Source organism: Rhineura floridana, chromosome 3 (assembly GCF_030035675.1).
Source record: "Rhineura floridana isolate rRhiFlo1 chromosome 3, rRhiFlo1.hap2, whole genome shotgun sequence".
In the NCBI taxonomy this organism is placed as follows: Eukaryota; Metazoa; Chordata; class Lepidosauria; order Squamata; family Rhineuridae; genus Rhineura; species Rhineura floridana.
Window position 1 is genome coordinate 232,180,278 of NC_084482.1, and position 18,399 is coordinate 232,198,676.

Genomic DNA, 18,399 nt, shown 5'->3' on the forward strand with positions numbered 1-18,399 from the left:
AGAACTCACACTCTACCAAAAATATTTGTTTTTTATTTCCCCTTCTTTTTGTAAAATGAGTTGCTAAAAGGATAGGGCACAAATACACCCCCCAACACCTCCCCCATGGCATCCAGAATACAAACACTGCACTCCCACCCCCCCATGCACCATTAAAAAGCCTCCAGAAACAGAAGAGCCGCCATCCAATGAAAGAGACACTGGCCCCGCTCCGTCTGTCCGTGCATCTCTCCTCCTCCTCCGTAGCACCTGAAGGAGGGTTGCGGCAGGGAGGGGGCTAATCTGAGTCCGACAGAATGATGATCTCCTCTGGGTCACACTGGGTTGCCACGCTGGTCTGGGGGGAGAGAAGGGGGTCAAAGCAGGTGGAGATTAACCCTGCTCATGCTGGCTGCTCTGCTAAACAAAACCCTCCCACACACACACCAGGCCTCTTCCAGGAGGCGGGGAAGGAGGAGGAACCTGGTGGCCCCTTGGCCTGCGGATGAGCTCTGAGGCACCCCCAACTCAAGAATGAAGAAGCCTCAACTGCGGCATGGGGCACGATCCAAGAGAAAGCCAAGGCCTTTGCGCTGTCCTGGTTGGCAGACATGGCTGAGGAAGGACCAAGGCATACGCACATAAGACCAGCCCCTACGGCCTCAACAGCAGCTGGATCAGGCCACCAAAGGGGGCCCTTCAAGTACTCAGAGTGGCCAACCAGATGCCTGCTGGGAAGAAGCCCGCAAGCACGGCACCACGGCAGCCCCCCGCCTGCCAGACTGCGTCTCCTCCAGCAGGTGGTATTCTGAGCCCCCCACCTGTGAGGAGCCTACAGCTTGCAAAGGAGGGCGGGGGGATCTTCCCTCTGCAGCACCTCACCCTGCCCCCGCCATGCACACAGGGGACGGGGAGAGTGGGGTGGGTCTCCTGGCCTGATCACGTCCCCACAGGGGCCGCAGTGGCACTTTCCCCGGTCACTGCGCTGCACCCACGAGAGAAACTCATGCTGCAGCCACCGGTAGTGGGGAGTACAGGGAGGCTGGCTGGCTGGGCTGGGAGTGGCGGGTTCCGTGGCCTGCAGAAACTACGAGCACGTCCGACGGCGTCCAGAGGTGCATCCCGCAGCTTCTGCTAGTGACAGGGGAGGGGAGGAAGAGTCCCGTCCCAAACAACAAAGCCTTCTCCACCCCCACAGCTCAAGCTGACCTATGAGTAGACCCTGTACCAGGGGTGGGGCAACAGGGGGGCCTCTGGAGGGTGCTGTGCTCCCTGCCCAGCTCCCATCATTGCCGGCTGGGAGGGGTTGGAGTTCAAGGACATGAGAGGGCCATAAAGGGTTAAAAAGAGCCCCCTTGCTGTAGGGAGGGTGTGACTGGGAGCTCCATCTCCCTCCATTGCACCCAGGGAGGTCAAGGGCAGGGCGTGAGGTGGCAGAGCAGACAAAGACTCCTGAGAGAGGGAGGAGGGCTTTCTTGTGACCCTAACTGAACCCTCCCAAAGTTTATTCATTAATACATCTGTTGTGCTTTTAAGTGCCACAGCCCTCCCCATGTCTTACGCCAAGAATAAAAAAAAGCTCTGCGCTCCAGAGAATTAAGCAGCACAAGATGGACGTTCCAGGGGCCCAGAATCTTATGGGCCCCTTCCAACGCAACTATTTTGTGGAGTTTCTGAATTAACAGGGAGGGAGGGAGGGAAAGCGATGGCCCTTGTGGGCTCCTCAGCAGCACCAGGCCCCACAGTGAGCCGGGGGGGGGGAGCATGAGGCTTGGCATTGCCAGCGCAGACCGAGTGGGGATTCTCCATGAATTTGGACAAAACCTCCCGGCCGTGCCAGAGACGCTGCCACAGATTGCAGCCTGGACCTTTTGCATGCAAAGCAGGGGCCGTCCTGCCACTGGGCTACTCAGGCAGCCCTGCTCAGCGGTGGGAGGGAAGGAAACAGGGATGCGGGGAGCCCAGAGTCTGTCAGCAGAGGCCCTGGCCTGCCCGGCTGCTCTGTCCACGTTCACTGCTGCCAAGCGGCCTGCAGGGAGAGCACTGCACTCCGCACTGGGGTCCTACTGCTGCTGGGCTTCTGCCAAGAGGCCGCCAGGGCGAGAGCACGATGCTGGCCTGGCCTAGACATGCCCCTCTGGCCTCATCTAGCTGCTGCCGCCACAGAAGGCTCTTCCGGGGTCCCCACGGTCTGCATAGATGCATTAACTGGCCTCCCCAGTTACCCAGCGCACAGCAGGGAATCTACCCAGAAGCAGCTTCCAGACACCCCGACCCGCCACCACACCAGCTCCTGCCCTTCTCCCCAGAGAACACCCAAAGGGGAGTTCTGCCTGCAGACTCCTTGGCGCTCTGCTCTCCGTTCCAGCGCAGGAGCTGCGCACCAGTGGCTGGGGGAGGCAGACACCCACCCCAGCAAACCCCAGACCCAGAATCAGGCCACCTGGCAGGACGCAGCAGAAGCCCTGGTGGCGCTGCCACGTCTCCTTTCTCTGCCAGAGGCAGCTGGGCGTGGCCCAAGCATCTTGGCCCCCATCTGCCCGGAGAGCACTTAGGGGGCTTCGGGGCTGCTGCTTCTGCCTGTGCCACGCCCCCCGACACACACTGCCCATGTAGTACCTTGCAGACCTTGGCAAGGAGTAGCCCCGGATGCTGTTGCTGGGGGCTGCCCTGGGAACTGGTGACCAGCCCCAGCCCGGGGGAGTCGGCGCACGTGGAGTCTGCCACAGGGGCCGGGCTTTGCTGGGGAGGCAGGCTGAGGAGCACCTCGTCGTCTTCCTCCTCGGACGACCCAGCGCTGGGCACTTCAATGCAGCTGCTGTGGGGGCAGAAGAAACGGTTGCACCAACTGGAGCCAAACACATCAGGCAGATTCACTCAGGATAACGGGATGAAAGGCTACTGGCCGCAATGCCCATGCGCCGCCTGCAGGTGGAGACAGTTGTGCTTCCCAATGGGGTGGGTGGAGTGGCTCCTGTGCTCAGGTCCCGTTCAGGGGCTTCCCATACGGGGCATCTGGTTGGCCCCTGTGAGAACAGGAGCTGGACTAGGTGGGCCCCTGCTGGCCTGATCTACTATACAATAGTAGAGTTGGAAGGGGCCTACAAGGCCATCGAGTCCACCCCCTGCTCAAGGAAGGAATCAGCCTAAAGCTTCCCCTGACAGGGGGCTGTCCAGCTGCCTCCTGAAGGCCTCCCGCCGTGGAGACCCACCACCTCCCTGGCGGACATGGGCACTGCCCCCCGCCTCCTCCTCGTGCTTTCCCCAGCGTGGCACCCTTCAGTTGTTTCAGACACAACCGTTCGCACCAGCACAGCCGTCCGGATTCTGGGGCTGCTGAGGGTTGCAGTCCAACACCATTAGAAGAGCTGGAAGAAGGCTGCTCTTGTAATGGGCACAGCCTGGCTTGCCAAGGGGAAGGGGGACAGGCCCCTCCTGTGGCAGGCCGCGTCACCCCCAACCCCACCCCGCTTCAGAGCCTTGTTGCAGGTCTGCCCCTTTTAAGTGGCCTGGTGGAGAGAAGTCTATTCATCGGCACATGTGAGGGAGGGAGGGGGTCTCCTCTTCCCCCCCCATGAACATGCCCAATGCAATCAACATCACCTGCTCACCTGTTGGACACCCGCTGCTCGTGCCTGCTCCGCTTGCTGGGGGGCTCCCCATTGATTCCGTGGAGGGAGGTGGCATCCAGCCTACGGGGCCTCCCATTCTCCAGGAACCGGCTGTGCTTGACGGCCGGCTGAGGCTTCAGCTCAGACAGGCAGACCGGGAGGTCGTCCCCCTGCTCAGTCTGACACGGAGGAGAGGGGGTCGGGGGCGGCGTCTCGCCAGCCTCCAGGGGCAGGGCCTCCTCGATCTCCAGGAAGAACTGCTGGGAGGGGGAATTGCCGAGGGCAGGTGGGTTGCTGGAACGCCTGGAGTCCGCAGGGGCCGGCCCCACATCCTGCTGCTGCTGCTGCCCCTCCTCTCTTTCTGCCCCATCGTCCTCCTCCTCCTCCTCCTCCTCCTCGTCAGAGGAGTACGGGACGAGCTCGGGTGCCCCCAAGTCCATGTGCTGGTCAGCCTCCACCTCCTGGGCAGGGGGCTCCTCATCTGTGGATGGAAGGAGTGGGTCAGGCCTGGCCTTCAGGGCTCACGGGCCCCGAGAGCTCCTCTGCCGACAGAGTCTGCCTACTGGCTCAGCCAACGGGCCCATCGCGCCCAGGATCCTGCTCCCACAAGGGCATCACCATCTGGCTGGCTGCTGTTGGAACGGAGTGCTGGATGAGGTGGGCCTCATCCTGTTCTCAAGTCACTCCTGAGGAGGCATGCCTGGCACTTTGTTGCAGGGGGTGCCTGTGCCATGGTTGTTTGGGGGAAAAGATGGAAAGTTTGACCACAATGCGGAAGCAGAGTCAAATGCACAGCAGAGGCAGGACAAGCAGCAATTCACAAGCAACAAAGGCTCGTGAAGCCTCCCCTCTTGTGAAGGTGCAGGAAAGTTATCGCGGATTTGAGTGCTGTATCTATCAGAATTAGCACTCTTAATGCTGTAGGTTGTCTTACATAAGACCTAATTTAATAACTTCCAAAATCCCGAGCAACGTTCATCTGGAATCTAAAGGACGTCTGTAGCTTGATTGCCGTCTAATGTAAATTATACATTGCTTTAATAATATTTTTACCCCGAGATCTTTGGATAAAGGGCAGGCTATACATCCTGTAAAGAAATCTTAAAATATTTCACAGGACGATTTTTTGTGTGTTGCCTGACACACTGAAAGTCTGAGACATTTCCTCAGGGGAAAGAGCTGTCCCATCACCGTCCCTTGAGTTTTTCCAGGCCTTCACATCTCTGGGGCTTCCCGACAGACCCGGGGACTAGCCCTCCATCAGCCTCTTCCAACAGAGTCCGCGTGGGTGATCTGCAGCTCCTGTCTGATGAAAGCTGACTGGCTCCTCTGCAACGTGTTTGCTTCTCCAGTGATGGATGTTTCAAGGTTCAGAGCCATGTACTTCCCATCCTCCAGAGAACACTATTTTGCCCTGTTTAACAACCTACCTTTATTTCCCCAAGGAAGTTCTACACAGCTAATTCTAGCCCAGCACCACTTTCCACTTTCCTTCCTTCCGAGTAAGCCTGCTGCACTGGGACCATCACGTCAGCGGCCTCCCTCAGACTCCTGGCGCAGAGCTCCCCCCAATCTCTCCCCAGAGATAAAGCTGCAAGTGGACGCAGGATGGGCAGCCAGTGGAGGGAGCCCCCGGACGTTGTTAAGGCCACAGCGCCCATCACCAGCCGTGGCGCGGCTGTGGATGGGAGTTAGAGCCCACCACTGAGGTATGAGCCAAGGAGACTGCCAAGGCCAAGAAGAGGCGAGAGGATCGCTACTGCCACCACAGGGCCACAGCCACGGCAGCAGCAGACGAATCCCTCCTCAGTGGGGTGGGGACGGTGCTTACACTGCGCACCACAGCAGCCCCTCCCCTGGGCAGGCAGAAACCCAACTCTGCTGCCTTCTTCTGTCCTGGCTTTAGACCCTCTGCAGTCCTGCTGCTCTGCGGGCCTCCCTCAGACTGCGAGAGCCATTTGTAGATGGCAGCCCCTGAAGAACGCAGAGCCCCCCACCCTGGAGCAGCCACAGGCAGCCCCACTCGGCACCCGGGGATTACTTGATTTCATCACAATGTGCCTGTCCTGTTTCTCTTCAGTGCATCCACAGCAGTGTGCAGGTATGAAGAGCGATATTGCTACAGCTGCACTCAGTGGAAACAGCTACAAAGTTGGCCTCCCATGTGCCCCCGACACCCCCTCGCTCCACCCAGACAGACCCAGCCCCTCCCAGCAGCTGCCCACCTGGCACAACCCCTTCTGCATCCTCTCTGTCCTCCAGGCTCTTCTCCAGTTCTGCTTCCATGTCTGACTCAGACGAGGACTCCTCCTCCTCCTCTTCCTCCTCCTCCTCTTCCCCCCATTCTGCCTCTTTGCTTACCCCCTTGGGACTTTGGCTGCCCTAGTGAGAAAAGACATGTGGGGCAGGGGTGTCAATTTCACGCAGGTCACCCCATTGCCCATCCCCTGCCAGAGGGCCCCCGGTGCCCCACTCCGGAGGAGCTGCAGGGTGGACTCATGGGCAGGCCTCATGCAGAGTCCCTGCTCACGTGAACGGAGACTCCCCAGAGAGGACCCCCAGAGAGGCCACGGGAGGCGGTGGGAGGAAGAGGTGCACCCCTAAGTGACCCAATGGTACGGTCCCTGCTGGAAGCAAGCTCCGTCCTTTCCTTTCAGAGGGATTCAAAAGCCCTGCAGGAGCACCACCACCCCGCCCCTTACCTTGTGGGACCAGGCCTCAGGGCTTTGGCTGGGAAAGCGCAGGGGCCCCTCTGCTGGCATCCGGCCCTTGCCAACAAGGTGTTTGGACCAATGGGAGAAACATCAACGGCTGGCTGCTCAGGACAAAGGCCACTGGATCTCTAAGACGGCCAGCGGCTGGGATCCCTCCTGAACAGCTGAGGAGGGAGGGAGGGAAGTGGACCCTGGGCAGGTCCAGGCACCCCCCAGCTCCAGCCGGAAGCCTCGTTCCGACATTGCCCTCAGCGCTGGCCCCAAAGAACCTGGCCTCCACCAAGAGGAAGGTCAGAGCCTTTGCTGCATCAACCCCCCTCCCTGCTTACCTCCTTGGGAGAGGACAGCTCCCCCTGCTGGCACCCGGCAGCACTGCTGGACCCTGCCTGGGCACGCCCCCCCCGCCTGCGCCGCTGCAACCACTCCTCCTCCTCGCTCCGGTCTTGCAGCTGTGCAAACTGCGACGTCACCTGTTCCAGGCGCCGCAGGGCCATATCACGGTTCTGCCGCAGGCGCCGGGCCAGCTCACCATCTGCCAGGGCCGGATCAGAATCTGTAGAAGGAAAGAAGGAGGAGGAGGAGGGCAGAGGTTGGCGGTGGAGCCAGAGACAGACAGACCCCCACCCACCTCACAGTCAGGGGGCAGAAATGCCGGCTGGGGGGGCTTTAGAACCTCCCAAACCCCCATCTGACCTGCCCCTAGCCAGGCGGGATGCACAACAGCCACAGTGCAAAACTATCTGGAAAATATTCTTAAATTGGGGGAGGCAAATGGAAGACTATTTCACCCCCCCGAAACCTGCACTTCAGCCGAATCCACGCCCCTTCGTGTGATTCTTCAGAGACCGATAGAAAATATTCTGCCTTGATCTACCAGCCAGTCCAGACCAAATACTTGCAACGCATGTACTTTACTCAGCGCATAGTCAAACTATGGAATTTGCTCCCACAAGACGCAGTAATGGCCACCAGCTTGGACGGCTTTAAAAGAAGATTAGACCAATTCATGGAGGACAGGGCTATCAATGGCTACTAGCCGTGATGGCTGTGCTCTGCCACCCTAGTCAGAGGCAGCATGCTTCTGAAAACCAGTTGCTGGAAGCCTCAGGAGGGGAGAGTGTTCTTGCACTCGGGTCCTGCTTGCGGGCTTCCCCCAGGCACCTGGTTGGCCACTGTGAGAACAGGATGCTGGACTAGATGGGCCACTGGCCTGATCCAGCAGGCTCTTCTAATGTTCTTATGTTATTAATGGGGGGGGGAGACCATAGATAAGAATGTATTTTCCCCAAAAGGGGTTTTTGGGGAGGGAAACGTAAAATTTCAGGGAAGTTGAAATATATGCAATACTTCATTTCTTATCAAACACAAATTCATTTTACTGCTTTATCATAAGATGCATTTTTCATTGGAACTTTATTATTGTATACAATAGTACTCTATGGACTGTTTACCCACATGCCGCCTGCAGTCTCCAACTACTAAACGCCTTAGTGGGCAATCCTAGATATCCACGCCCACACCTGGGAGAAAAGTCCCACTGAATCCAGTGGGGCTTACTTCTGAGGAGACATGTATAAGGCCAAGGGGGCTGCCTGAGGCTTGGCCGGCTGAGGGAGGAGGTGAAGAGCCTGACCACAAGCAGGGGTGGGGAGGAGGTTTGGCACAAACGGACGGGGGGTGGACAACCCCCAAACTAGGCCAAAGAAGATGGGGAGACGCTTCTTGTGCTCCTGCCAAGCACAGCAGCCTCCGCCACTCTACTTGCCACAGCTGGACGCTAGCCCCCTTCACGTGCCCCCCCCCCGGCACTCACTGGGCCGGTACTGGTCGGTGAGATGGTTGCCAAAGTTGTAGATGAGGTCGAGGTGACGCCGCTCCTGCAGGCGGTTCCCAACCTCGCGGAAGGCGTCGGCTGCCATGCTCTCCATCTGCCGCTTGGGCAGGTTCAGGCTGTGGCGGGTGCTGGCCTTCTGCACCACCTTGAGGATGTCGGCGTAGTCTGGGAAGGCCTCGGGGTCGTGGTTGATGAGGCGCTCAATGCGGCGGTTGACCTCTGGGTAGCGGGTCCCGCGGTAGGGGATGCGCTGCTCAATCACCCGCCCCGTCAGGCTGTTGCAGTCCTTCAGCTGACAGAGGCGCTCAAAGATGCGCATCATGCGCCGCTTCAGGCGGCTCTCCTGCATGTAGGCGGAGTCCTCATTGTCCAGCTCCTCCAGGTCCAGCTCCCGCTCTTGCAGCTTCCGGATCTCCCCTGCACAGACCCGCAGCAGGTTCTCCAGATAGCGGATCTGCCGCTTGGAGCCCTCCCGGGGCTCGCAAGGGGCAGAGGGGCCACTGCCGCTGGGGTCGGGGGCCGCCTGCAGCTTCTTCTGGGCATGGGCTCTGAAGACCGTGCACAGCTCATTGATGTAGACGTAGACCTTGCTTGGCCGGGCCTGGACCCGCGTCAGGCAACGCCCCAGTACGTTGCGGAACTCCACCGAGTCCAGGTAGTCAGGGCTGGCCTTCTGATGGCGGGCGGCCAGGTAGGGCATCACCTCCTGGTGGTCTGCAGTATGCTGGGAGCAGAAGGCGATGAACTGCAGGGGGAAGGAGGCACAAGGTTACTGCAGATCAGTCCAGATTCAAGGGGGGGAAATGTCCAGGTAAGAAATTATTACAAGCAGTAAGAATGGAATCTAAAAGCAACATTTTCTTCTTCTCTGTGGGTGTTTCTCAGAGACAAGTTACAGACAAAGGCATCAGAAAAAGCTGCTTGCATAGAAGAGAGGTGAAGCTAACGTGGATTCCAGAGAAGGAACTACCCCAACATCCCAGAAACCTTTTCCTGCTCTCTGATTGGCTCCTTTTACCCCCACCCACCCCCACTTGCTCATAACTAAAATAATTTCTGTCCTGGTGAGCGGCTCATGGGACAAACACTTGCAGGAAGTGCTCACACAAGTCTTATTGGGGTGACTCTCAAAAGGCCCCCAGCAGCACCCCCCCATGGAGTAGCAAATCTTGTGCCTTCTTGACAGTGGGCATCGCCCTAGCTTAAGCAAAGCCTTACCAGCACTTCTGCTCCTCCAGGCAGAAGAATGTTTTCTGCCCACAAGACAGGCATCCAGGCCTATTTCTGTCATGAGTCTCTTGGCAAAAGCTTCCTTCCATTCCATCCCACAGCTTCTAGGGTGCTCATCTTCACCATGCACACAGATCTGCCCCCAAAACTGAACTCACTAGGAAGAGTGATTGTTTTGAACTACAAAGACGCGTGCACGGACGCGAACTGTACAAAAGACTTGACCGATAGGCCCAAGCCATGAACACAGACAGACACAGGCAGGCAGGCACCTCATCCCAGCCATTTGCCCATCTCAGTGAGAAGCGTCCAGGCTGACGGGCAGTGGCTCACCAGGGGTCTCTACTGGGGGTTGCCATGGCCCTACCCCAGACACCAAGACAAAATAATGCACAATGGGAGGGGGAGGGGGGAAGAGACTTTGCCCAAAACACAGCTGGTCTCTTCCAAATAAGCACCAGCCCAGGGGACACCCTCTCCCCGTAACACAAGGCAGCTCTTCCCTCTGGGCCAGCATCCAATTCCTGGGCAAGATGTGGCAGTGGAAGAGTAGCAGAGAGTCCTAGGAGGCAGACCTGGTTTCAGGATCCCAGAATAGGCTGAAATGGGGGGGAGGGGAAGGCGGGTTCAAACTCAAGGAGGCCGGAGAGACAAATATCCAGGTGTGGGCAGGAAGCAGCTGGGAGAGGGAGGTGAGCAGGCAGGAGGAGAAGCTCTTCCGAAGACGGAGCCAGGATGTCACAGTGGCTGTGGGTGGCCGCCCATTCCCAACCCTTCACTCCTCCTGCCCTTTCTTCCAAGATCTGGGATGCCACTTGGCTTGACCACACTACAAGGTGGGCAGTTTCCAGGTCTGTATAAGGTTTTGAAGCTGGTGGAGAGAGTATTTTTATTTTTTAAGGAAAAAAGCTGAAATGTTGAGGGAAATTTGAAATACGTGCAACACTCTCTTATCACATCTAAGCTTATCTTACAAATGCAAAATGCATCCTTTATAGCTTTGTTACCATAGTACAGTTTGTATCTGGTTGCTTTCTGAAATTTACAACCTGATCCTGCACAAGTTTACCCTAAAGTAAATCCTGCTCTTCTTACTGCAGTTTATTCCCAGGTAAGCATGCACACTTTTGTATGTGCCCTGGCCGTTGGCTTCCACGTTTAGGGATGCCAAGGAAACGATAAGTCAGATCCAGGTGTGCTTACAAGGAGAAGTTTATTGAGTAACTTTCAGCACACAGGTGTACCCAAAGGACGCATCAGACTGCAAGGTCCTGCACAAACCGTGGACCAGTCTGAACCCCGAACTGGGCAACAAGAGTGATTTATATAGTTTACAGGCACAGCAGTGATGTTATGTAAGTAATTAATTGCTGCAAAGCATTGAATCATTGTATTAATTGATACGGCTGATAAGCAGAGGGTCCTGGCATCCTAGAGCTAGTTTTCTGGCAGAGCATCAGACTGCTCCTTGGAATGTAAACTCGTTAGCCCCTTAGATAAGGTACCAGGTGGGCTATGAGCTAACTATTTACACTGGCTGTTCTCTGACATATCTTTCAAGCCACCAGAAAGATGCTAAGTGCTAAAGGATGCCAAGGCTCTGGAGGAGATAGTACAGGCCTCCATGCCTAAAAGGGGCTATACATTTGCCTACAGGCCTACATTTTGTCATGTCACCGTTGTTTGAGGGGAGAGTTGAAAAGATGGAACGGACCACAACTGAGAGGCCAAATCAAAAGGGCAGGTGATGTAGGATGCTTCCATCAAACTAGATCAAAGGTCACCTGAAGGCAGCAAGCAGCAATTCACAAGCAACAAAGGCCCTGTATTCTCCTCTCATTAACAAGTTGGCTCCTTCTAGGTACAAAAATGCATCTTGGACTTAAGCTGTGTATCTAGCTACAGCAACGGTGGGGAATCGTTTTGGGGGCCAAAGCCCACATTGCCCTGGCAGAAAACTATATTCCAGTAGCGCACGAGGCCAGATCCATACACAATTACACATATACCAGGCTATTTTTTTAAAAGTTCTCTTATTGTCTTTACCTGTCATGACTGCAAAAGTGAGAAAAGCTGAGTAATCTCAGCGGAATAGCAAAAAAGTCAATGCACAGCTGTACCAGAAGCCCTACTTTACAGTCATTCAAAACCTCAACTTCAAAATGCATCCCAAATATTCCATGCATGCAATTGCAAAACGCAAAACATGACAAAACATGATGTGCATACAATAACTATGCAAGTTAAAAATAAAATATATACAAATTACATTACAACGAAACCAAAGCCCTCGCAGAGGAAGGAGCTGCAGTTGCACAACTTGCAAAGCTGATGGCAAAAGCAGGTTCTTTCCTCCTCCTCTCTTGAAAGGATAATGGAGACTTTGGTGCCAGGACAAACCACATCTGTGGAGGCCCCCCCAGATGTTCTTGGTCTACAAATCCCATAGTCCCTGACCACTGGCCATGCTGGCTATTGGAGCTGCTGGAAGTTGGAGACCAATAACGTCTGGAAATCACCCGGCTGAAGAAGCCTGCTGTTTGATGGCCTTACAAATCTTCATAGTGCACATTTTAACTGAATAAAATCTTTGCTTAAAAAGCATTTTACTAATTCCAAAAAAGAAAATATTTAATAAGAACTTTTTCTTTATTTTCTTAAGCTGTGGGTTGTGAACGTCTGGCCCACAGACCTAATGAGACCTGCAAGGCCATTCAGCCCCCTACCCACCTGAAGTCATTATTTTCGATTGTAAAGGCTCACACATTGCAGTGTGCTCCCAACTGCAAGTTGTCAAATACAAATCCTGCTGTGATTACTCAGGAGAGCCAATTCCTGTCGGAAGCAGGGCTTGCTTTCAGTGCTGCATAATGCAAGCTCTGCTTTTGGCAGGGAAAGCGGTGCAACATTCTTCTTTTGCAAGTGGGGATAAGAAGGAAGTCGGAAAGGGAGAACAATCACCTGACATCTCATGGCAGCAGGTGGCTGATAGGACGGAGACCACACCCATCTGTCAAGAATGGCCAGCAAAAGGTAGGCCAGTTCTGAATCCAGCTCACTGGACAGACCTAGTTCCCCACCTCTGCCCTAAACTTTTTTATTTTAAAAGTGACTGAAAAAATTACCTTGAATTTTCCCTCACTCCTCGTTTGTCAAAAGCTCATGCCAGTGAATTTCACAGAAGCACAAGAAGGTGATGAGGCTGTGCTGCCCGTGACAGAGCCCAGTCATGTAAGTGCCGCACACACTGCCTCCCCACTCCCCGGCCTGTGCAAGCAGCCTCCAAGCAGCACCCCTCTCTTCTATGCCCACTGCCCTGGGCAGAAAGGGGCCCTGCCCCTTCTGCATTTGGGGCAGCACCAAGTATACGGTGAACCTTCAACCACACTCAGAAGGGGCTGAAACACCAGCTCATTGGTTCCCCTTCCGGGAGGAAAGGCAACCTGCCCACCGTAAGGTGTGCTGCCCTGCCTGCAGCCCCATCCACAGTCCAGACCACTCAGCCCAGGCCAGAAGGTGCCAACCCCAGGAGACTGGGACAAGTAAGCCCTGCCACCAGACCACAGCAGGCAGGGAGGACTGGCAGGACTCGGACTAGAGGGGAGGGGGCTGCCTTCAGGGGCACAGTGTACACCCCTTTGGGGAAAGAAGCCCGCTTAGCCAGGGAAGGACTCACCTCTGCAAAGAGCCGCTCATTCTCCACTCTGAGGCTGGCGGGGTCCTTCCCCAGGGCGGGGGCTCTGTGCCCTGCGCCCCCCCTGGCCTGGGCCAGCTGTGGGGGGGCGCCGCCGCTGGGGCCGGGGGGTTCGGCTGCCTTTTCGGCGGCGGCGGCAGCAGCAGCAGGAGGAGGAGGAGGCGACGGCTGAGGGGCTCCGTCGTCCTCGTCGTCGTCTCCGTCCAGGATGATGATGCTGTCGCTCGGGGAAGCCATGGCAGCGGCGGCCCCCCAAGGGCTCAGGGGCCGGAGAGAGAGGCGGGCGGGGGGAGCATCGCAGGGAGGCAGTGGGTCAGAGGGCGGGCGGGAAACGGACCGCCTGGCACCTGGGGGGGAAAAAAGAGACATACATACAAAGGAGGAGGGGAGGGTGCCCACGTGTCTGTATTGGCGGGGAGGGGTCGCGCCTAAGAGAGAGACAGAGACCCTCCCTCTGCCTCGCCCCTGAAGCAGGTCTGGCCACGCTGGCCCAGGAAGGGGGTAGGGGGAGGAGGGAGCCCCCCACGGAAGAGAGAGAGGGGCAGAGTAAAGCCGTTCACCTCCCCAAGAAGAGGGGCTCCCATCTGGGGGGAGGGGCTGATGCTCCCTGCCCCCACCGAGCCCCCACCAAGTCTGCCCTACCCCACCACAAATGGGAAGGGGGCCTGAGCCCCCCACCCCACCAGCCCCTACCAAGCTTGCTTGCCCCGCTTCCCCTTTCCTTCCCCCGCCGGCCGTCAAGCACTGACTCCCCTCCCCCCGCCGGCCGTCAAGCACTGACTCCCCTCCCCCCGCCCCTCGCCACTGCGCAAGACCGGAAGACCCGCCCTTGCCCGCCCTACGACAGCCGCCATCTTTCTGTAGGTAAGGAGGAAAAGCCGGCGGGGGAAGGCAGCGCCTTCCCTTATTCTTTGCTCCCCGCTCTTCTTCGAGGGACGACTCTTAAGCCTTCTTATGCGGAGGGCCAGGCGCCCCTTTCCCGCTTTCTTCCCATCCTAGCTTAGGACAATCTGGGCTCCTTTCCCCAAAGCATTAACCCGGTGGAGACTCTGGGTGCTGCCATTTTGTCGTACGGAAAAGTGAACCCCGCCCCTCCCTTCTGCGTGACGTTCTCCGTCGTTTGTCGTTTAAACTGTAAGTGTAAGGAACTGTTCGCGCTGGCAGGACACGCCCCCTCGGACTGTTCCATTCCCACTTCTGGCGGAAACTGTCTGATGTTTGTATTTGTATGGATTGTATTTGTAATGGCTCCTAGCCCTCTATATCCTGCAGTTCTAAGGCGGGTAAACATCGGTTGTGACTGGGGGAGGGAAATAAACTATTCAGTGCCTCGACCGGACAAAAAAAAAAACACTACTCGGCCCCTCCCTATTGGCCAGCTCCCCACTCCCTCTTTCCTTTCCCTGGCATTTGGTATTGGCTCCGGAGGGGGAATGGGCGCGCGAAACACCCGCTTCTGCCCTTACGTTCTGCGTCTACTTATTACGGCGTCCGATTTCCGTAGAGGCCGCCATCTTGTTGTACGGGACGCAGAAGCGGAGGGGAAGGGCTCCGCCCGCCTGGGAAACACAGATACACGAAAAACAAGAGGACCGATACACTGGATGGATAGAACGCATCCGAGCTTTTAATGGAGAAACCTAACCCTTAGAAAATCGCTAGGAACTAAGAAAAAGACCCACAGGCCTTTGAGACCCCCAAAACCCAGTCTCACAGAGAGGCAACTGAAGGTCAGCCTGAACTTCTCAACCCATGAGATGAAGGAAACAGGCCTGTGTGTATGATTAACGTTTGATTAATGAGTATATTGTTTATGAGCAAGCACGCATGTAGTGTTTCGTTTCGGTTTGTTTCTGAAACGAAAGCATGTAGTGAGAATGTAACAAGTGCTGGATATGCTGGTTAGATCTTCCAATGGTAAAGATGGAAGGTTTTAGTTAAAATTATGGAGAATTCATATATCCCTGTTCTCATATGTTTCTTTTATAGAGATAGATATATAAGTTAAGAAAAAATATTGTAAGAACTGTAGAAATTAGGAAAATATATTGTAAGAGCTTTAGGAAAATGTAAAGAAGCAACAGGTATATTTGCTTTTAACAACCCTGACTTGAGCAATTACTGGTCCACGTATGATTAATAAATGGATTGGGTAGGCCTGGCCGATCAGGAACAATGGAATAATGCTATGTGCTAGATATGCATGTGTTAAGGATAAATTGGAATCCCTAGCGTCCATAAAACTACAGTTCGTTTATCCTATCTAAACCAGCTTGGGCTCCATGGGAAATAGAACCAAAGTGGCCTTTATTTGACTTTTGGTATAAAATGTCGGTTTATTTCCTGGTGACCTGACCCTTACCTACATTCCAGTGGCTCGCATAATAAAAGCCGGTTTAAGCTGGAAACTTCTCTACTATGCATTTCTGTGTCACATTTGTGCTTATGGCCTTGCTTGTTGTTACTAATGTACCTTGCATAAAAATGTCAAACGCTATTCCGATGCCCCTCATATCCTTGACTTGTAATACTCCTTTGATATGTAAGCAAAGCAATATCATGTCTGTCTCCAGTTTAGGGGGCGCCCGGTTGCAGCTGGACCTCCCCTCAATAGTTGCCTTTGTCTGCTTCTGCATAGTGCTTATCTCAAGGACATGCGAAATATGCAGACATAGAGTCTAAGAGATAGTCTTGATGTTTCCACTTTATTCTTCCCCCGGTACCCCTTTGCCTCCTTTCACATGCTCCAAATCTATGATAGTTGGCAATTGTTTTCTTTGTATTTTATGACGTCAACCCGATATTGTAAACTTCGGGGTGAGCCTATATAAACCCTATGACACCAATAAACGAGGTTCCCATGCTGACCTGCTTCGGCTTGTAAGTATTGGGTCCCCTTTGCAAAGGTTTTGTTTCGTGTTACTTGATCTCTGATAGTGGGTTTCATTTGCACTCAGCTCCGCACTCTTCCCGGGTGTAATAAGCGAGTTGGGGTAGACAGGGCGGCTTGCGTGTTGGGTTTGGACCTAACACATGCATGGCAGACCAGTTAGAATAGTACAATGTTGATAGTAACTGACCTCAACTGGCCCCAAAACCATCAGTGAAGTGAGACAGCAGAATAGTAGCAACATCGATCAAGGAGACGGGAATATTGGAAATATTAGTCAAGGGGACAGATTGACATTAGTCAAGAAGACAGTAGAACAATGGAATAGGAGATGTTTGCCAGTTATGAATATACATGTGCTTGTTTTAATAATGTTATCTGATTGGTTTAGAAATACTGCAGTAAGGCATAACCTTTATGTAATGTTTAGAGGATATTGTATGATTGGTGTAAGTAATAATAATAATAATAATAATAATAATAAATTTTATTTCTGAGTCGCCTATCTGGCCGAATCAACGGCCACTCTAGGCGACGTACAATTTCATCAATAAATACAATATAAGGATGTCACATGCTGCACTTAGTACTGTACAGGCGGGCCCCGCTTATATGGCAGGTTCCGTTCTGGACCCCCACCATAAAGCGGAAATCGCTGTAAAGCGGAACCCCATTGAGTATAACGGGGCGTGTTGCGCAAAAATGCCACAAAACCGGCTTTAAAAAAGGGGAATGAAAGCCGCCGTATAAGCGGAATGCCGGTAAGCGAAGCGCTGTTAAGTGGGGCCCTACTGTATAAAAAAGCCATGCAGACAGTGCCTCATTGCAATCCTCACCAGCAGCAAAAACCAGCAGGCAACTATTCTAAGTGCTTGTGCACCAACATTAGATGCTGATGAAGACATCAAGGAAAAAATGTATACTCAGCTGGACACCATCTTATCAGACATACCTAAGGAGGATAAAATTATCCTCCTGGGAGATTTCAATGCAAGAGTTGGGTGTGATTTTGATTTATGGCCTTGGTAATAGCAACCTGAATGGAATTCTACTTCTGACTAAATGTGCAGAGCATAATCTTGTTATCACAAACACACTCTTTCGCGAGAAAGATAAATTTAAAACGTCATGGAAGCACCCTCGGTCAAAGCACTGGCATTTCCTGGATTATGTACTCCTCACCAGGGCCATGACGAGTGCCGATGACTGCTGGACAGATCACCGATTAATTCGTTCCACTATGGCCATTAATATTGTTCCTCAACGTAGACTCCAAGGAAGAAAACCCAAGGCATAATAATAATAATAATAAATTTAATTTATGTGTCGCCTATCTGACCAATGGCCACTCTAGGCGACTTACATGTGGAAAATTAAAACACAATACAATAAATACAAAATACAAAATAGAACAGAATAGAAAATATAAAAAGAACATCCATGCCCTTCAAGATCCTATTAAGCAAGCTTGCTTTCAAACAACTCTCAAGAAACATCTACCTACGGAACTTCCTGAAAACGTTGAGGAACACTGGATTAAACTGAAGACTTCCATTACTGCAGCATGTGAACAAACTATTGGATACCAAACTAAGAAACATCAGGACTGGTTTGATGAGAATGATAGTGAGATTGAACATATTGACAAAAAAAGGAAAGCCTTCCAGATATGGCAAAAAGACATTAACTGTGCTGCTAAGAAAAAAATCTATGCCAGTGCAAAGACTGAGGTCCAAAGAAGAACTAGAGAACTTAAGAACGCCTGGTGGATAAAGAAAGCTCAAGAAATCCAGCATTTTGCAGATGCTCATGATGCACGGGGCTTTTTTAATGCCACAAAGGCCATCTACGGACCAACAAATTATGGTACAAATCCCTTACGTTCAATAGATGGTACCAAACTTCTAAAGGACAAAGAGTCTATTGCACTGCGTTTGAAAGAGTATTACCACGACCTCCTTAATCGTAACTCTGTTGTGGCTGATGAGGTCTTCTCGCAAATCCCACAGCAACAAATTAGAGATGAGCTTGCAGTATCCCCTAATTTGGATGAAGTCAGTAAAGCCATTAATCAAATGAAGAATAACAAAGCTAGTGGACCTGATGGGATTCCTGTTGAAGTCTTTAAAGAAGGTGGACCTGAATTTACACAACAACTTCATAAGCTCATCGAAAAAATCTGGATGAGGGAGGAGATCTTGGAAGACTTTAGGGATCCCATAATTATCACTCTTTTCAAGAAGGGTGATAGAACAGATTGTGGGAACTACCAAGGCATCTTTCATCTTGCTACCGCAGGTAAAATCCTTGCAAGGATCCTTGCAAATCGCCTCCTACCTATCAGAAGACATCCTCTCTGAATCCCAAAATGGTTTCCGCCCTTCCAGGGGGCAGTGTACATGATCATCACTGCACGACAGCTTCAAGAAAAAAGCAGGGAGCAAAAC

General features: G+C 53.5%; 1 protein-coding gene across 6 annotated transcripts; it reads right to left on the reverse strand.

Moving 5' to 3' along the window:
- Positions 1 to 13: 13 nt before the first annotated feature.
- On the reverse strand, positions 14 to 13,843 carry DAXX (death domain associated protein). Of its 6 annotated transcripts, none has more exons than XM_061621587.1 (8): positions 13,756 to 13,843; positions 13,045 to 13,409; positions 8,118 to 8,883; positions 6,634 to 6,857; positions 5,816 to 5,972; positions 3,591 to 4,071; positions 2,599 to 2,797; positions 185 to 337 (listed from the first exon to the last, which is right to left on the reverse strand). In XM_061621587.1, the coding sequence occupies exons 2-8, from the start codon at positions 13,297 to 13,299 to the stop codon at positions 278 to 280; spliced, it is 2,142 nt and encodes a 713-aa protein (XP_061477571.1). In that variant the 5' UTR covers positions 13,300 to 13,409; positions 13,756 to 13,843; the 3' UTR covers positions 185 to 277. The 6 variants fall into 6 exon arrangements, with proteins under 6 accessions (XP_061477575.1, XP_061477574.1, XP_061477571.1 ...); XM_061621589.1 differs by lacking the exon at positions 13,756 to 13,843 and adding an exon at positions 13,623 to 13,747; XM_061621586.1 differs by lacking the exon at positions 13,756 to 13,843 and having other exon boundaries at positions 2,608 to 2,797; positions 13,045 to 13,730.
- Between the last annotated feature and the right edge of the window lie 4,556 nt (positions 13,844 to 18,399).